Source organism: Odocoileus virginianus, chromosome 24 (genome assembly GCF_023699985.2).
Source record: "Odocoileus virginianus isolate 20LAN1187 ecotype Illinois chromosome 24, Ovbor_1.2, whole genome shotgun sequence".
Lineage (NCBI taxonomy): Eukaryota > Metazoa > Chordata > Mammalia > Artiodactyla > Cervidae > Odocoileus > Odocoileus virginianus.
Window position 1 is genome coordinate 25411675 of NC_069697.1, and position 17430 is coordinate 25429104.

The 17430-nt window shown below is 47.5% G+C and overlaps 1 protein-coding gene across 2 annotated transcripts; it reads left to right on the forward strand.

Moving 5' to 3' along the window:
• The first annotated feature begins 3666 nt into the window (after positions 1-3666).
• On the forward strand, positions 3667-13803 carry LOC110147082 (keratin, type II cuticular Hb1). Of its 2 annotated transcripts, XM_070454380.1 has the most exons (10): positions 3667-6368; positions 7623-8309; positions 9534-9742; positions 10503-10563; positions 11321-11416; positions 11643-11807; positions 12085-12210; positions 12418-12638; positions 12902-12933; positions 13155-13803. In XM_070454380.1, the coding sequence occupies exons 2-10, from the start codon at positions 7941-7943 to the stop codon at positions 13397-13399; spliced, it is 1524 nt and encodes a 507-aa protein (XP_070310481.1). In that variant the 5' UTR covers positions 3667-6368; positions 7623-7940; the 3' UTR covers positions 13400-13803. The 2 variants fall into 2 exon arrangements, with proteins under 2 accessions (XP_070310481.1, XP_020764000.1); XM_020908341.2 differs by lacking the exon at positions 3667-6368 and having other exon boundaries at positions 7068-8309.
• The last annotated feature ends 3627 nt before the right edge of the window (positions 13804-17430 follow it).

Sequence of the window (17430 nt, forward strand, 5' to 3'; positions counted from 1 at the left end):
CTCAGTGGTCTCCAGAATGCCCAGCCATTCCCAACAAGGCCCCAGGCAACGATAGCCTGTCTAGATTTCACCTCCAGGCTCCATGATTTCTCCAGGGCCCAGAAGGACTGGGGTAGACATGGCTATTATAAGTCTTTACAGCTTTTGGCTCAGAATACAGGAGAATCTTCCAGATAGAGCCATACAAGGGGGAGCATCCAGCCCCCTGCCATCACTCCCCTGAGCCTATATTGCTTTCCATGTTCTAACAACCCTGCAACATCCTTCCCTTTACAGCAATTTGTCAATAGCATTGGAAGATGCTAATCCATATTGTCAGAACAAACCCATATTGTTGTGTGCCATCCATCCAACATAGTTAGATTGGTCCTTGAACACTAAAAGGCTGGGTAGGAACCAGGGCTCTTCCATGACTAGCCCTGTGTGATCTAGGGGGGCAGGGTAGTACACTCCTCTGGGAAATGGATTAAGCAAATTCTTCCCAGGGCTGCCTTGGAGAATTACAGAGATGTGCATGCACTCAGTAAACTCCAGAGCACTGTGAGATGTGCTTTGTTGTAATCACTAAAAAGCAAGAGGCTCTGGGACTGCATTTTCTGAGTTCACATCATGACCCACAAAGAGAAGCAACCAGAATTTTAATGAAACAGGTTAGGACAAAATCAAGGAGAGTAGAATATAGTAGAAAATATCAGAGTGTAGCATACATAATAAAAACAATTCAGGGTCTTTTATTTCAATAGTATGTGATATGTACATATGTGTGCACTTAATGACTATGCAAAATTATTTCTTACTATAATTGAAACTAAAAAGTTTAAATACATGGCTTATCAGTTAAGAACACAGACCCAGAGTCCAAACTGCCTAGTTTCAAAGTCCACCTCTGCCAGTTTCTAGCTATGTAACTTTAGGCAATTTCTTAACCTCTCCCTATCTCATTTCATGATTTGTAAAATAGGGGTAATGCTACCTACATAAAAAAAGTTTTTATAAGGATTAAAAGAATTAATCCATGTCAAGCAGTTAAAATAGAGCCTGACACACTCATAAGGATGTAATCATATTAGTGGTAGGTGTCGCTGCTGCTGCAGTTATAATGTCAGGTTTGATGGGGAGGTAGAGATATGTGTTATTATTGTTGTTTTTGTTGCTACTGCTGCTGCTGTGGATATATCAGCAGGTTTGATGGAATACACCTACCCACATTACTAAACCACATATGTAAAATACCCACTAATGATGCCCATCTTAAAGGAATAATGAAGTGAAATGAAGTGAAAGTCGCTCAGCTGTGGCCTACTCTTTGTGACTCCATGGCCTATATAGTCCATGGAATCCTCTAGACCAGAATACTGGAGTAGGTAGCCTTTCCCTTCTCCAGAGGATCTTCCCAACCCAGGGATCAAACCCAGGTCTCCCACATTGCAGGAGGAATAGACAGATTAAATTTTAAAATACATGGATAATTCTCATCACAACAGCTGGCACATAGCAAGTGCTCAATAAATGTTATCAACTCTTATTCTACCATGGGGTTAATCTTAGGGGCAAGTAAACCTGGAGACCTTTCCTTTATCCTTAAAAGAACCCAAAATCAAAGGTCCATCCTCAAGCCCAACTACCCCAGGGAAGCTCTCTTCTTAGGCAAAGGGAAACTGTCACCAATCCTCAGGCAACTACACTACTGGGTGAAAAGAAAAGCTTGGACAGTCCAAAAAATATGTTATCTGTTGTAATTGATAAATTTGTGTTCCTTATTTGGCTTTAACAGACCATCATAAATCTTTAGCACAAATCAATGACATGCTCATTCACCTTGCCGAATGGTGAATTTATTTATTTATTGCCTAAATCCAAAACCTCCTGATTGGTGAGTATCCCAGGGATATCATGGGATTGAGGCTGACAATCTATCCAAGTATAATGGAACTCTAAAGAGAACAGGACTTCCACTGTAGCTGGACAGATGGAAGTTGGATTTGAAGAAAAACTTGCCAGAAGGAGTCATGCCTTCCTAAGGAGCTTGCATTATGTCTCCCATTTAAATGAGGTTTACGTAAAAGAGAAACGTTCTTTATTCTGGAGTGGCCATCATGTTTGTGAAGACAGGGTGAACCAAAAGACCTTTTTATCTGGAGATCAGAGCCTCCTCTTTTAGCCCAAGTAGATCTTGTTTCAAGGGATGCCTGGAGATAAGGGGTAAATCAGGTAATTTTAACATTGAGAAGTTCTTGTTCAAGACTCCCTCTGGTCCATCCTGCTCCTGTGAAGGTTGTTGCAAAGTAGATGCCCCAAGATGGACGGTGGGTTAGACAAGGTAATATCTTGTTGTTAGATTCAAGAATTTTGTGGTTGATGTATCCCTGCAATATGCTGAAGCCTATCTTAAGTTTGCAAGGGAGAGGAAAGCACTAAGAGGAGGAAGGAAATATGGATTCCGGAACTCCTGATGTGATGGGGAAGACAGGCGCAGAAGTTCAGAACTTCATGAGAAAGGGCAGAAGTCTGAAGAGATCTTGTTTTTAGCTATACCATCAGATCCTCAGAAGCGCAATGCCTGTTGACAATGCCCATTCTGGGACGGTGTGAAATCAGTTAGTTTGATGAGAAAGGTAAGAACGGATCCCTAGAAAGGGTGAGGACAGGCTTCATAAAGCAGCAGGAGGGACAGTGTTGGTAAAAAGACGTGCATGGAGGTATTTCAGAGAGTAGACAGTGGGGGCAATCTGAGGGCCCTTGCAGAAGAGGAAGGGATCACGAGATGCTGTGACAATGGAGAGCCAGTGGAGACAGAGACCTCTGAAGCAGGGCCCATGTCATTCTGCTGCATGGCTGCAGACTGGGAAGCAGCCTGTGAACTCTATGTCTGGAAGATACCAAAGCTCTAGGCTTGCAGGTATCCAAGAGGTTGTGCCAGAGCTCTGCCCCTCAGCCAAGACAGCCTGGGACAGTGACCAACTGTCCATGAGAACTCACCAGAGGAGGGAGGGCCAAAGGCAGTCGTGGAGGATCTGGCAGAGGAGGAAGCCTGACTCAGGAGCTCCACCCTTGGTGCGGTCCATTCCCACCTACCAGGCTGAGCCCCTGCACCTCCCCCAGCCCATGTCCCTGCCCCATGAGGGCTCATTTCTTTAGAGCTGGAGCCTACCCTTTAGGTAGGGCTATACCTGTGCCCCTTCCCCCATGAACCTCCTTTGCTCTTCCACTGTGGAGTGTCCCCCCACTATTCTCCCATGGGTCTTGACCTTTTTCCTCCACTGTCCTCCTCTTCCCTCCTCTCCCCTCTGTCTCCCCCAGTCTCCCTTCCATGCCATTCTCCTCACCCCAGTCAGTCTCCATCCTTCTTCCAAGTGGCCCTGGAGAGTAGTAATCTAAAAGCAAGCATCTTTCTTCCTCCTTTCCTCTAAAAACTACCTTCCATCCACTTCTCTTTCCTCAACCCTACCCCATCTCTACTCTGGCCCGTGGCCTTCAGAATTCTTCCCTTGTTGTCTGCCTTTCCCTTCCGCTCCCATCATCACTCAGGTTGAGGAGTTTGCTTTGGTAAAGGACACATCTACTCACTTCATCTTTCCTTCAGGCCCCAGCCAAGAACCTCTCCCCACCCCACCCCCACCCCCACCCTTAGGAATGGCCGCCATCCGATCTGCTTCATCTGGACCCCACCCTATCTTACCAAAAAAAAAAGCTTTGCATAATTAACCATCAAGCTTTGATGGCTCCATTACTCAGCACCTAATGTGCATCTGGGATTCATTTCATTCATGCAACAAATATTTATTGAGCACCTACTGTGTGCCAAGTCCTTGGAATATAGCCATGAACCAAATGTTTGTACCCATTGGTATGCTGCAGAGTTTGCATTTTTGTTCATGGTCTGGGTATACGTACAGCTTTTCTCTTGGAATTGGAAGCTCACAACAAATAAGAGTGAGCTCTCCTCATCCTCTGGTCCTGCACCCTGAGAGCATGCTGAAGGACCCAGAAGAGGTACTGGAGGGGGAGGAATAGTGAGTGTGTGTGAATGTACCATGTACCATGTGATGCTTTAGGGATGGAAGACAGTGGATGGACAGGACAATGATCAAGCCTTTCCATTGAGATCAAATACACCAAGCTATGAGTGCCAGCTCTGCCTCTAACTACAGCCTGAGCAAATCTCTTGACCCTCTAGTCCTCAGTGTCCTCATCTGTAAAACAAGAATAATAACACCAGCCTCAAAGGGAAATTTGTAAAAATTAAATGCATTAATGCAAGTTGGGCAATCAGTATAGTATCTACTATGAAATAAGATTAATATCAACAGATGTTGTTATAAGTTTGGAAGACTGTTCATAAAATAGGTTTCTACACTAAGCATATGCTACCTGAATAATTTTTTTAAATAACCACATACCTTAGAAAAACTCTTGTACAGATATACCAGAAGACATGGGAAATAATGTTCATGGCAGATATGTTCATAATACAAACTCTGGGAACAGCCACGAGGCCTTGGAGGTGGAAAGATGAATAAACTGACATATTCATACAGAGAGTACAATCCACAGTGAACATGAACAGAGTACAGCTATAGGAAGCAACTTTGAACAAAGGAATACACACAATATGATTCCATTTATATGAAGTTCAAAAACTGGAATATATGGTTTAGAGATGCATTCCTTGGTCCTTAAACTAAAGAAAAGAAAAGGAATCGTTCAACACAAAACCCCAGAGAAGAACCATCCTGGTTCAGGAAGGAAGGGGGTGCAATGAAAATGAGGTTCAGAGGAAGTTCCTAAGTTACACATATGTTCTATTTCTTCCCACAGGTGGTAGGCATACCAACTATACATTCTTTTGTAAGAGTGGTATATTTCACAATAAAAGTGATGTTAACTTTCCTGATGGTTCAGTGGGTAAAGAATCAACCTTCAATGCAGGAGATATGGGTTCAATCCCTGGGTCAGGGAGATCCCCTGAAGAAGCGAATGGCAACCCACTCCAGTATTCTTGCCTGAAAAAATCCCATAGACAGAGAAGCCTGGTGGACTATAGTCCAAAAGGTCACAAAGAGTTGGACACAACTGAGAACAATTGACTGGGCTTAACTTCCATAAAGCTCCCGTTGCCAGAGCCAAGACCACAGAGTAGTCATTCTGCCAATCCTTCCCCCTCCCCTCTCCCCTTCCCTCACCAAGAGCTTTTTTCACTCCAAGAAAACCTACAGATAGAATGTCTTTTTAGGTCTTCAAAATTAGCAGCCATTAGTAATACCTGAATTAAATGAAATGGTGTCACATTTGAATTTTTTTATATCCTGGTTTAAATTCCTTCTTGCTTCTTTCAAATTGCTTAGCAAAGACCAGCCATTAGTAATTAGCTTATGTTTATGCGTGTCACTTTTATAGGGAGTTACACTAGTAGAAAAGGCAAAGTGTATGTGAGCTGCACTCTGACTCACAGGGCTTCTTGTTGGGACACCCAGCTGGCTGGCTGGAAGCACCACCTCCATTGTGGGCAGTGCCCAGAGTGGCGGATGAGGGCATAAAGGGCCTCAGAAGAGCTGACCCAGGTCCCCAAACACATAAAGTGACATCAGGAGCCACACCCTCCTCTGGGATGGCCATATTGCTGACATGGTCAGTGACCCCATGTACAAAGCTGCTTTGACTGCCCTTTGCCCCTACAGCAAGCCAGCTACCAGGAGCTGACAGCTACAGTGTTCCTCTTCTCTTTTTTCCCCATCCATTTAAAACAAACCCCTGTACTTTTATGGGGTCATTTTTCTAGTCTTGCTCTATTGGAATGGGGTGTTTCATGTATGTAGAACACAGTATAATCTTATCAAGGTACTTACAATATACCAGACGCAAGCAAATAGCTAAAACTGCTATTCTCCATCCCTTTCCTTCAATTCTCAGCCACAGGGTCCTACAGATCTCCTCTCCTCAGTCTCTCATTGCCCTGTGTCACACGCATGCACATTGGCCCTCCTGGTTCCAACCATTCCAACACCCCCTGACTCTGCCCATTTTTCTTAGACTGGCTCTCCTCAATCCTATATCCACAGATTGCTGTTGTTGTCTAATTTCTAGGTCATTTTCAATTCTTTTGTGACCCCATGAACTGTAACTCATCAGGGCTCCTCTGTCCACTGGATTTTGCAGGCAGGAAAACCGGAGTAAGTTGCCATTTCCTTCTTCAGGGGATCTTCCTGACTCAGGAATTGAACCCAAGTCTCCTGCCTTGGCAGAAGGATTCTTTACCACTGAGCCACAAGAGGAGCCCTATATCCACAGTAACCCTCTCCCAATAAGTTTCTCCATCCTCTTGAAAGTCTCCAAGGACTAGGAAATCCAAGGGTTGTCATAACCTATAGGTGAGAAGGCTTGGCATCTCCTCAGTTCCACTTCTTAATAGCTGGGAGGTTTGGGGCAAGTTATTTAACCTCTCTAAGCCTCAGTTTCCTCATCTGTAAAATAGGGATAATGATACCTACTTCATATGGTGGATGTGAGAATTAGAGATCATTTATGGCATATAGTGTTGGTAACATAGTAGGTGGCCAGTAAAAAGAAAATAGAACCTATATTTCCCTACAGAAGTCTTTCTAATTGTAAAGGGGGAAACATACTCAAGTGATCTGATTTAGCATTACCAGTAACAAGACAACTTGATTGTGCTTTCTGGGGAGATACAGTAAGAGTTATAAAGCATTGTTTATGATATATGCTGCCCAAAAACACTTTCAGTTAAACGCAATCAAGCCTCCAGACCAGCACTATCTGAAAGACATTGGTGTGATGGTGAAAATGTTCTGTTTCTGTTCTGTCAATAATGTAGCTGCTAGTCATGCGTGGCATGTGACTGAAAGACTAGATTTTTACTTTATTTAATTTTAACTAATTTAAATTTAAATAGCCACATGTGTCTATTGGCTACCATATTGAACAGCCCAGCTCAAGAGTTACTTTCCAGTGTATAGAAAATACAAGAGATATAGCCATAAGTTATTTTTAAAAACCTATTTTTAAAAATCATAGGACAGTTAGGAAATTTTAATATGAATGGATAGTAAATGATTTTTTGGAATTATCATTCTTCTCCTTGCATGTGAAAAATGGTACTGTCTCTATTCTTAAGAAATGCATGCTAAAGTATTTAAGGGTTCCATGCTATGCTTTCTGTAATCATCAAATAACTGGACAAATGTGAAGGCAAATATGGCACAATGTTAATAACTCTTGAATGTGGGTACCTGGGTGGAACACATCAGGGTTTTGTTATACAGGTACCATTTCTTCAACTTTCCTAATTTTGAAAATTCTCATAATAAAAGTGAAAGAAAACATAAAACACAAATATTTAATAATCTGCTGGCTGCTGTCATGGCAGGAAAAGTCAGATGTTTTTCGGCAGCCAACTGGACTCTCTGGAGATTGGGAAAATCCAGCTTTATGTAACAGTAGTGCCTTGCCCACTACGGGATGGAAACGTCTAGAAGTTACTTGTTAACACCCCAGTCTCTCCTAGGCCCCCCACTCACACCTGCACACACACAGGTCACCTGCTTCCACCACATCTGGTTTCCCTTCTCTTCCTCCACTCTCCTGCCCTGCCCTTCTCTTTCCAGTCTCCTAAGATGACTGCATGCCCAGCTGGCAAGGCACTTTGAAGATGAAACATGCTGAGTCCCTTACAGCCCAGGAACTGGCATCCTTTACACAGAAGAGGGTGCGGGCCACTATTAAAGCACATTCTAGAGAGGCGTTGAACTCAGCTAGCCACACAAGCCCATAAAGTGCAAATTGCCACAACGGCATCTGCATAGCCAAGCCCCTTCCGACCTGAGCATAAATAGGACCCCGGCTCTTTGAGGAGGACATTGGAGTTTCCACAAGACTCCAGCTCTCCTCTCCTGTACTCTGCAACCTACACCTCCAGAAGGATCATGACCTGCGGATCAGGATTCCGTGGCCGCGCCTTCAGCTGCGTCTCCGCCTGCGGACCTCGGCCCGGCCGCTGCTGCATCACGGCCGCCCCCTACCGCGGCATCTCTTGCTACCGCGGCCTCACCGGGGGCTTCGGCAGCCGCAGCGTCTGCGGGGGCTTCCGTACTGGCTCCTTTGGCCGCAGCTTCGGGTACCGCTCCGGCGGCGTGGGCGGCCTTAGCCCTCCCTGCATCACCACCGTGTCCGTCAATGAGAGCCTCCTCACGCCCCTCAACCTGGAGATCGACCCTAATGCGCAGTGCGTGAAGCAAGAGGAGAAGGAGCAGATCAAGTGTCTCAACAACAGATTCGCTGCCTTCATCGACAAGGTGGGTGTCCTTGATCACACCCTTCCTGAACCTTTCCTTCCTGGGTGGGCACTCAAGGGTTAGTCAGGGGGCAGGAGAGATGTGGGCCAGGTGAGCCCCCAGGCTGATGGAGGAGACAGACACACTTCCAGGGTACAGACAGACCAGAGAGATGAGTCTAGATCAGGGGCTCCTGATTAGAGCACTGATATTATTTACAACCTCTGTCCAGACAGGCAAGGGCCCTACACACAGACCAGGACAAGGCTTGGAACCACATGTCAGAGAAGAAAGCATACATGCAAACAAGACTCAACAAATGCACACAAGATATAGGAACAGAACCACAGTTCAGCCTTTGAGTGGGTGTCCTTGATCACACCTATTCTAAACCCACCCATACTAAACTTGGGCTGGGCACTGATGGGGCAGTCAAATGCAAAAAGAACTCTACTTGGCTCCCAACCACATGTCATCTAGACTCAGCAGGTCAGGATAACTCACTTGACCTGAGGAGGGAATGATCTTTCCCAACCCCTTGCTCTCACCTCTAATATGGAAAATCCAAACATGATCACTATCTTGAAATCCAGAAGTTGCCTTGCTTTCACAGTTCCCTCTGTCTAATCTCTGCTGAGCTCTTGGTTTGCGTTGTTGTTGTTCAGTTCCTCAGTTGTGTCCGACTCTTTGCGACCCCATGGATTGCAGCACACCAGCTTCCCTATCCTTCACCATCTCCCAGAGCTTGCTCAAACTCATGTCCATTGAGTCAGTGATGCGATCCAACCATCTCATCTTTTATCTCTTCCTTCTCCTCTTGCCCTCAGTGTTTCCCAGCATCAGGGTCTTTTCCAATGAGTCAGCTCTTCACAACAAGTGGCCAAAGTTTTGGAGCTTCAGCTTCAGCATCAGTCATTCCAATAAATATTCAGGGTTGATTTCCTTTAGGATTGACTGGTTTGATCTCCTTGCAGCCCAGGGGACTCTCAAGAGTCTCCTCCATCTCCAGAGTTCGAAAACATCAATTCTTCAGCACTCAGACTTCTTTAAGGTCCAGCTGTCACATCCATATATGACTACTAGAAAAACCTTAGCTTTGACTAACTATATGGACCTTTGTCAGAAAAAGTACTGGTTTTGGAGTTTACCTTACAGCAATCAGCACCCTCCCCAGGCCGCTCCATCCCCCAAATAGGCTTGGGGGCAGTAGGAGCCATCTGTCCCCTCCCCCACCCCAAATGGCAGGTGCGCTTCCTGGAGCAGCAGAACAAGCTGCTGGAGACCAAGCTGCAGTTCTACCAGAACCGCCAGTGCTGCGAGAGCAACCTCGAGCCCCTGTTCAATGGCTACATCGAGACGCTGAGGCGGGAGGCCGAGTGCGCAGAGGCCGACAGCGGGAGGCTGTCGTCGGAGCTCAACAGCCTGCAGGAGGTGCTGGAGGGCTACAAGAAGAGGTGAGTGTGGCTGAGGGTGATGTTGGGCACAGGAAATGGACATGGATTCAACCCACTGGATGAAATTGGAAAAGAACTTCAAAGAAGGGGGTGTGACCATGCAGGGCAAGCTGGTGGTATGCAGCAGGATCTTCCCATCAGGCAGTCGTTGCTCAGATGCCTATGAGGAGGGCCATGATTCTCTAGGAAGTCTCTCTCCCCTCCTTCAGGCTTCTCTTCTCAAAGCTTGATCACCCAGCAAGAGTGCCCTGTGCTCTGTGGGGAGGAGGCATCTGCATTCTCCCAGGCCTGGCCCCTGAGGCTCCCACCTGTAGCACCTGGATGTGATATGAGTCTCAATGTCTCTCAGGGCTGCCAGGTCCTGGGTCTCTGGGTGTCCCACTGTCTAGGTTGCTCTAGTGCTGATGGCCTCTGAGATTCATAGGTCCTCCCCCAGCTGAGCTAGGTTGGACACCCAGGTTGGGGGTGGCTGGGACTGCAGTGCCCCAGAGGGGCTGCTGTCCACTCCAGACTGGTGCTGAGTCCTTATTTTCCTCTAGAGGTGACCTCAGAGCAGTTTGGGCAGCAGGGCTGTGAGGTTCCAGAAGAGTCACCCCCAGGATCCCTCAATTCCAAGTGGAGAGAGAATCACAGACACACCCCAAGTCCAACCAGAGAGGACCCAGCAGGGCTGCCAGGAATCTGGCTATGTGGGGAGGTCCCTAATGTTGTCCCCTTCACTCCTGTGACATGGTGACCTCCCTCTGTCCTCTTCCCGCAGGTATGAGGAGGAAGTTGCTCTAAGAGCAACAGCCGAGAATGAGTTTGTGGCTCTGAAGAAGGTGAGTAACACAGAATTGGGAAGCATAGACATGAGGGATATCAGAATGACAAGCTCTTGCTGGGGAGATCTATGTTCTCAACCTCCCTGTGGGGTGCAGTGACCTTGCCAAGTCAGGATGGGAAATTCCCATAGACCAGGTCATGAAAGGCACATTCAAGGCTTTGACAAGGGCAGTAACCTTGGAAAATTCACTAGCACCCTGACCTGAAGCAGGGGTATGATTGAATTGATCTCTGGATGTTCTATGCTGCTTCGGAGTTGATAGTCTGTGAATGGGTTCCCATGGAGGCATGGTAGCTTCCGTCTCTCTGTTGAGGGATGGTGTTCTGTCTAGCGTTTCAGGAGTCTGGTTAAGAGGAGGGGCACAGTCCCAGGGTCTGGCAGGGAGGATGAAGCAGAGCCAACAGTGGCCAGGTGGAGTTTTGGAGGACTGTTGGGAAACAGGGAAGGGTCCAGGTGGTTGAGCAAGGGAGCCAGTCTGGCAAGCTTAGGGTAAAAAGAAGACATGGGAGGTAAGAGATCTCAGGTAGGAGGAGTGAAAGGTTAATGGTCCACCTCCAAGGCACAAGGCATTTGTTCTTAGAAGGGGAGGAGGTTGTGAGATGCCTCCAGGGAAGGGCAGCATGGAGATAAGACAGGAAGAGGAACACGGAATCCTTTCTCCCTCACCTCCATGTACTGTGTGAGGAGAGAGAGGAATTCAGGTGATGATCACCAGGGGTCCTCTTTGCTCAAAGACTTCCCCATCTTCCCAGGATGTGGACTGTGCCTACCTCCGCAAATCAGACCTTGAGGCCAATGTGGAGGCCCTGATTCAGGAGACTGACTTCCTTCGGCGACTATATGAGGAGGTGAGTGATTGTGGTCCAGGCAGAAAGCAGCAGCTAGCCTGGAAGAGAGGGCACTGATCTGTGATCAGAGTTGGACAGGGATTTGGGCAGGAGCTACAGTCCATGAGGCTGTCAGAGGGGGCCAGGGCTGGAGACCAGAAAGGGCTGAGAAGGCTGGCACATGCTGTGGTGAGGGAAGCAAAGGTGTAAACAAGACACTTCCATCCTCCTGCCCCACCATCTGCAGGAGATCCGAGTTCTCCAAGCCCACATCTCAGACACCTCGGTCATCGTCAAGATGGACAACAGCCGGGACCTGAACATGGACAACATTGTGGCTGAGATCAAGGCTCAGTATGATGACATTGCCAGCCGCAGCCGGGCTGAGGCTGAGAGCTGGTACCGCAGCAAGGTGAGTGGTCCAGGTCATCTTCCTCCTAGACATTATGGAAGGGATGTGAGGTATATATTAATAGGATTTCTTTTGTCTGGGGATTCTGATCCCTAGAGGTGGTGAAAGAAGTACAGACAGCTCTCAGATTATAGTGGCAGGACAGGGCTGCCCTTATGGTTTCACAGGCTGTGCACTGGGCGACCTGAAATCATCCATGTTGTTCTGAATGGGTGGTACATCCCGTCCTGAGTTTCATGAGCCTTTCTGCTTCTCCATCCCCTTTCCCCACAACCAGTGTGAGGAGATCAAGGCCACAGTGATCCGGCATGGGGAGACCCTGCGCCGCACCAAGGAGGAGATCAATGAGCTGAACCGTGTGATCCAGAGGCTGACGGCTGAGGTCGAGAATGCCAAGTGCCAGGTAGGGTTTTTCTGAGGCCCACCCAGGGTCCCACAGGCAGTGTGTGTGCCCAACTGGATCTCACCATTCATTCTCCAGTCCATTTGCATGACTTGAGACCAAGGCTGTGGTTACTCAGGGAGCCCCAGGTGATGACGGGGAGAGGCCTGTTCCTGGGGTGATCCCTGTTGTGTGGAGAGACCACATTGTTCTCTCCTGGGCCCTTAGAACTCCAAGCTGGAGGCTGCAGTGACCCAGGCAGAGCAGCAGGGCGAGGCAGCCCTCACTGATGCCAAGTGCAAGCTGGCCGGGCTGGAGGAGGCCCTGCAGAAGGCCAAGCAGGACATGGCCTGCCTGCTCAAGGAGTACCAGGAGGTGATGAACTCCAAGCTGGGCCTGGACATTGAGATCGCCACCTACAGGCGCCTGCTGGAGGGCGAGGAGCAGAGGTGAGGACCATTCCAGCCTGGCTCTGACTACCCATTCCCACCCTTTACACAAATACCTGCCCTGATCCGGGCTGAGCAATGGCCAGGTCTGGGGCAAACCTATCATTTATCACTTTGAGGTGGGGTGGGGTATTCTGAGGACTCTTCCTTCTGACACTCTGCTCCTCCTTCTTACCACTCGTGGACCCCACTCCAAGAATTTGTGGAGCTCTCTTTGCAGCTCTGGCTGTCACTAATGTTGCCATTTCCTTTTTCCCTCTCAGACTGTGTGAAGGCGTTGGGTCCGTGAATGTCTGTGAGTATCCTAGGCCCTGTGTGGATGGGTTTACTCGCTTCCTGTAAAGGATGGAAGTAGTGTTTTCTCTGACACCTAAAAATGGCATCACAGGAAGAGGGATTTGGGGTCAGACAGCAGGAAGGACCACTTCTTTTGAACTAGAGTTGCTAAGATGCTTGGAGAGGGGAGGCGGCACCCTCGGCCCCCCAGAATTTTGACTCAGTCTTTGGGGTTCGCAGGTGTCAGCAGCTCCCGCGGCGGGGTCGTCTGCGGGGACCTCTGCGTGTCGGGCTCCCGGCCGGTGACGGGCAGCGTCTGCAGCGCCCCCTGCAGCGGGAACCTGGCGGTGAGCACCGGCCTGTGCGCGCCCTGCGGCCCCTGCAATTCCATCACGTCTTGCGGCCTGGGCGCGGGCGGCGTGGGCTCCTGCGGCATCAGCTCCTGCGGCGTGGGTTCCTGCGGCAGCGTCTGTCGCAAATGTTAGGCCTCCCATCTCAGGCCCTGCCCGGGCATCTCTCTCGCGCCGCCCGGCAGGGCCCGCCCTGCATGGCCCCGCCCCCTTCCCGCCCACCCCAGCTATGGGTGGAGCAAGCCCTAGGCTACTTCTCTCGTACTTGGAAAGGTCCGTCCCACTCCTGTCCTCTCCTCACGCCTGTGCTTAATGCCCTCTTCCTGGGTTCTGCCGCTCGCTCTGGGAAAGGCTACCCTAGAAAAAAGTCCCTTTGGTCACCACAGGAAGGGACCCCAGCGCAGGGAGGACCAAGACCCTACTTTGGGTTGTCGTGGGGCCAATGGCCAGAGTCCCCACCCTGTCCCAGCATCTCCCTTCCTTCTCTGCTGTGTTCATCTCTTCCAAGATCTGTGTTTCCAATAAACCAATGTAGCCAACCCTGAGCGTCGTCTGTACTTCTGTTATCCTCCTCAGGGTCGAGGTTTGAGAGGGTCCCCAAACATGAAGCAGACAGAGAAAGCCCCAGATCCGGGGTCTCCACTAGAGTCCTCTGTCCCTAGGCTCACAGCAGTCTCAGATTTAGCCAAGGACCGGTGCTAGGCCACTATAGCCTGTAATTTTATCCACACCACCTTCATGCCATATCTTGCAGAGGAAGAAACTAGACCTAAGGGACCCACAGTAGCAGGGGCCAGGCCCTACCCTGAGTTCAGTGGCACACAGCTGGGGTTTGAACCTCGTTTGAATGTTTAGTGGTTATGTCACTAAGCCACAGCTGCCTCCCAGAAATCACCTCTGTACACATCTGTAAACTTAGGAATAGAGTCAACTGTCACTCAGAGCTTAAGGAAACATCACTCTTGGCTTTGGTGGAGAAGACTCATGACTAATTCATGAGAATTCTTTAAGGGGTGAATATATGAACATGACTTAAGCTTTCAAAAAGCCTTTGATATGACTGCATTTTTTTTTTAATGGAGTCCTTTTGGGGTTTGGAGACCTGCCATCACTGATAAATTACCTCAAAGCTAGACAACAACAAGGAGTAAAAAGATGATGCGGCCCAGAGGTGAGTAAACAGATCCTGGATCCAGACTGCATGGGTCCAAAACTGGGCTCTGTTCGTAGCTGAGTGATTTTGAGCAGTTTACTTACCCTCTCTGTGCCTCAGTTTCCATACGTCTAAAGTGAAATGATACAAAGAGCACCTATTTTTCACCTCCTAGGGTTGTTGGCAGGATGAAAGAATTTTATATATGTAAAATAACTAGTGCTTGCCACAAAATAACCACAACATGTATTTATTGTCAGTAGTATTCTTTTGCAGACTATAAAATAGAAATCCTTCCTGGGATAAGGGCCATGGCCTGCCTATCATTGCGCTTACATCTGTGATCAGAAATGCAAGCATAAAGAGAAATCCCCACATCTTCTGGGCCATCAAGCACCTCCCTGCAGTAAACTGTCCCCCTGACACTGATGAGGATATTACAAGTGCTGGTGCAAGTGGGACGATGACCCCTCAGCTTCACTAGAGACTGAACTGAGTACCTGAATATATACATATACAGCACAGTGAGTCTCAAAACTTCTGGATCCGGGCCCAGGAAGCTAACAGAAATGGAAGTCTCCATTCCATCACTAAGGGCAATAGAAATAATTGAGACCAGAAGTGAGAGGTCTGGAAAGACACAGGCTCTTTTGAAGGACAGGATTAATCCTAGGTCTTCTGACCACCAATGTGTCCCCTCTACCCTCCAATGGAATTCTGAGGACAGAGCCCTTGGAGAGTTCCAGAATCCAGAACTGTTCTAACCAGCCCTCTGTGCTGTGACAACACACAGCTCAGTAGTAGACCTTGTCTGGAGTCCAGGTGCAAGGCCCCAGCATCAGATCTATCCCCCACTCCCAGTTCAGGAACTGTCCTGAGAGACAGCTCCATCAACTGACCCCTCCCTCTGCATCTCACTAGTCGCATCAGCCCAGCTGGACCTTGATGACCTGTCATACTTCACTCTCTCACCCTCCCTCTGGCTCTGACCTCTTACCTACTCCAGCTTCACAATGCTCACCTACCTATAGGTTCCCAGTCCTGGACAGGCTTAGGCAGAGGCACGAGGGTGAATGAATCACATACATATTGCCCATGATGCAGGATGGTAAAGAAAATGAAACATCTTGCTGTGTGACATTCAGCAAGTCACTTCTCCTTTCTAGGCCTCAGTGTATTCATTAGTGGGAAACAAAAATGATTGGACCAGATAGACGCTAAGGTCCCTTAGCCACTTAAAGTTCTATTTTTTTTTAATTGAAATAGTTGATTTACAATGTTGTGTTAGTTTCAGGTATACAGCAAAGTGATTCAGTATATATATAGATAGAGAGATAGATATTATTTTTCAGATTCTTTTACATTTTAGGTTATTATAGGTTATCTAATATAGTTCCCTGTGCTATATACAGTAGGATCTGTTGTTTATTTTATATATAGTAGTTTGAATCTCTTAAACCTGAGCTCCTAACTTATCCCTCCCCCTGATCTTTCCCCTTTGGCTAACTGCAAGTTTGTTTTCTAACTCTGTGAGTCTAATTCTGTTTTGTAAATAAGTTTATTAGGATCACTCTTTTAGACTCTACATATAAGTGGTATCATATTTGTCTTTCTCTGTCTTACTTCGCTTAGTATGATAATCTCTAGGTCCATCTATGTTGCGCAAATGGCATTATTTCATTCTTTTTTTTTCCATTTATTTTTATTAGTTGGAGGCTAATTACTTTACAACATTGCAGTGGTTTTTGTCATACACTGAAATGAATTAGCCATGGATTTACATGTATTCCCCATCCTGGTCCCCCCTCCCACCTCCCTCTCCTCCCCATCCCTCTGGGTCTTCCCAGTGCACCAGGCCCGAGCCCTTGTCTCATGCATCCAACCTGGGCTGGTGATCTGTTTTCACCCTAGATAATATACATGTTTCGATGCTGTTCTCTTGAAACATCCCACCCTCGCTTTCTCCCACAGAGTCCACAAGTCTGTTCTATACATCTGGGTCTCTTTTTCTGTTTTGCATATAGGGTTATTGTTACCATCTTTCTAAATTCCATATATATGTGTTAGTATACTGTAGTGGTCTTTATCTTTCTGGCTTACTTCACTCTGTATAATGGGCTCCAGTTTCATCCATCTCATTAGAACTGATTCAAATGAATTCTTTTTAATGGCTGAGTAATATTCCATGGTGTATATGTACCACAGTTTCCTCATCCATTCGTCTGCTGATGGGCATATTTCATTCTTTTTTATGGTTGAGTAATATTTTAGTATATAAATGCCACATCTTCGTAATCCATCCATCTGTCAATGAACATTTAGGTTGCTTCCATGTCTTGGCTCATGTAATCAGTGAAAGCTCTATGATTCTTTAGCAGACATGGGACAGGACAGGAGCTGGAGGGAAGTAGGGAGCCATGGTGTCATGCACTGTGCTTCATCCCTCACAGCTCACTGTCTGTAGGTTTCTGTCTGTGAGTGGAACAGAATGATTGCATCCAGGTACATGCACAGGTCTGGGCATCTGTGTGGAAACATGCACATGTGTGAATATGTGTATACCTGTGAGTATGTGCTGAAGAGAGGACATCTGTGGGTACAGGAGGGTATGACTGCAGTATGTGTGCACAAGTGGACTAGTTTTGGTGAGACAGGGTCACATATGAAGAACTGGACTCCACACTGTGGTGGGAGTGGTGGTAGGCAGGTGCTGCTGGGGGTCATACTGGGGAGGGACCCTCTGACTGGGGGACCCTAGCTCTAACTTGGACTCCTCTACCTAACCCTCCTGCCCTGCAATTACTGCAGCTCCAGCCAGGACAGAAGGAGACCAGCTGGCCTTCTTGAAGTTAGACAGCCTTCTTCAAAGGTACTCAAAACTTTCCCCAAGAACTCCAGTAAGTGAAATATTGATTATATTCACAGAATTCTTACTATATTTTCAGCTTCCTACATATAGTAATATATTAAATTCTGAAACCTCCCTGTGTTAGGTACTACTCTTATTTTACAG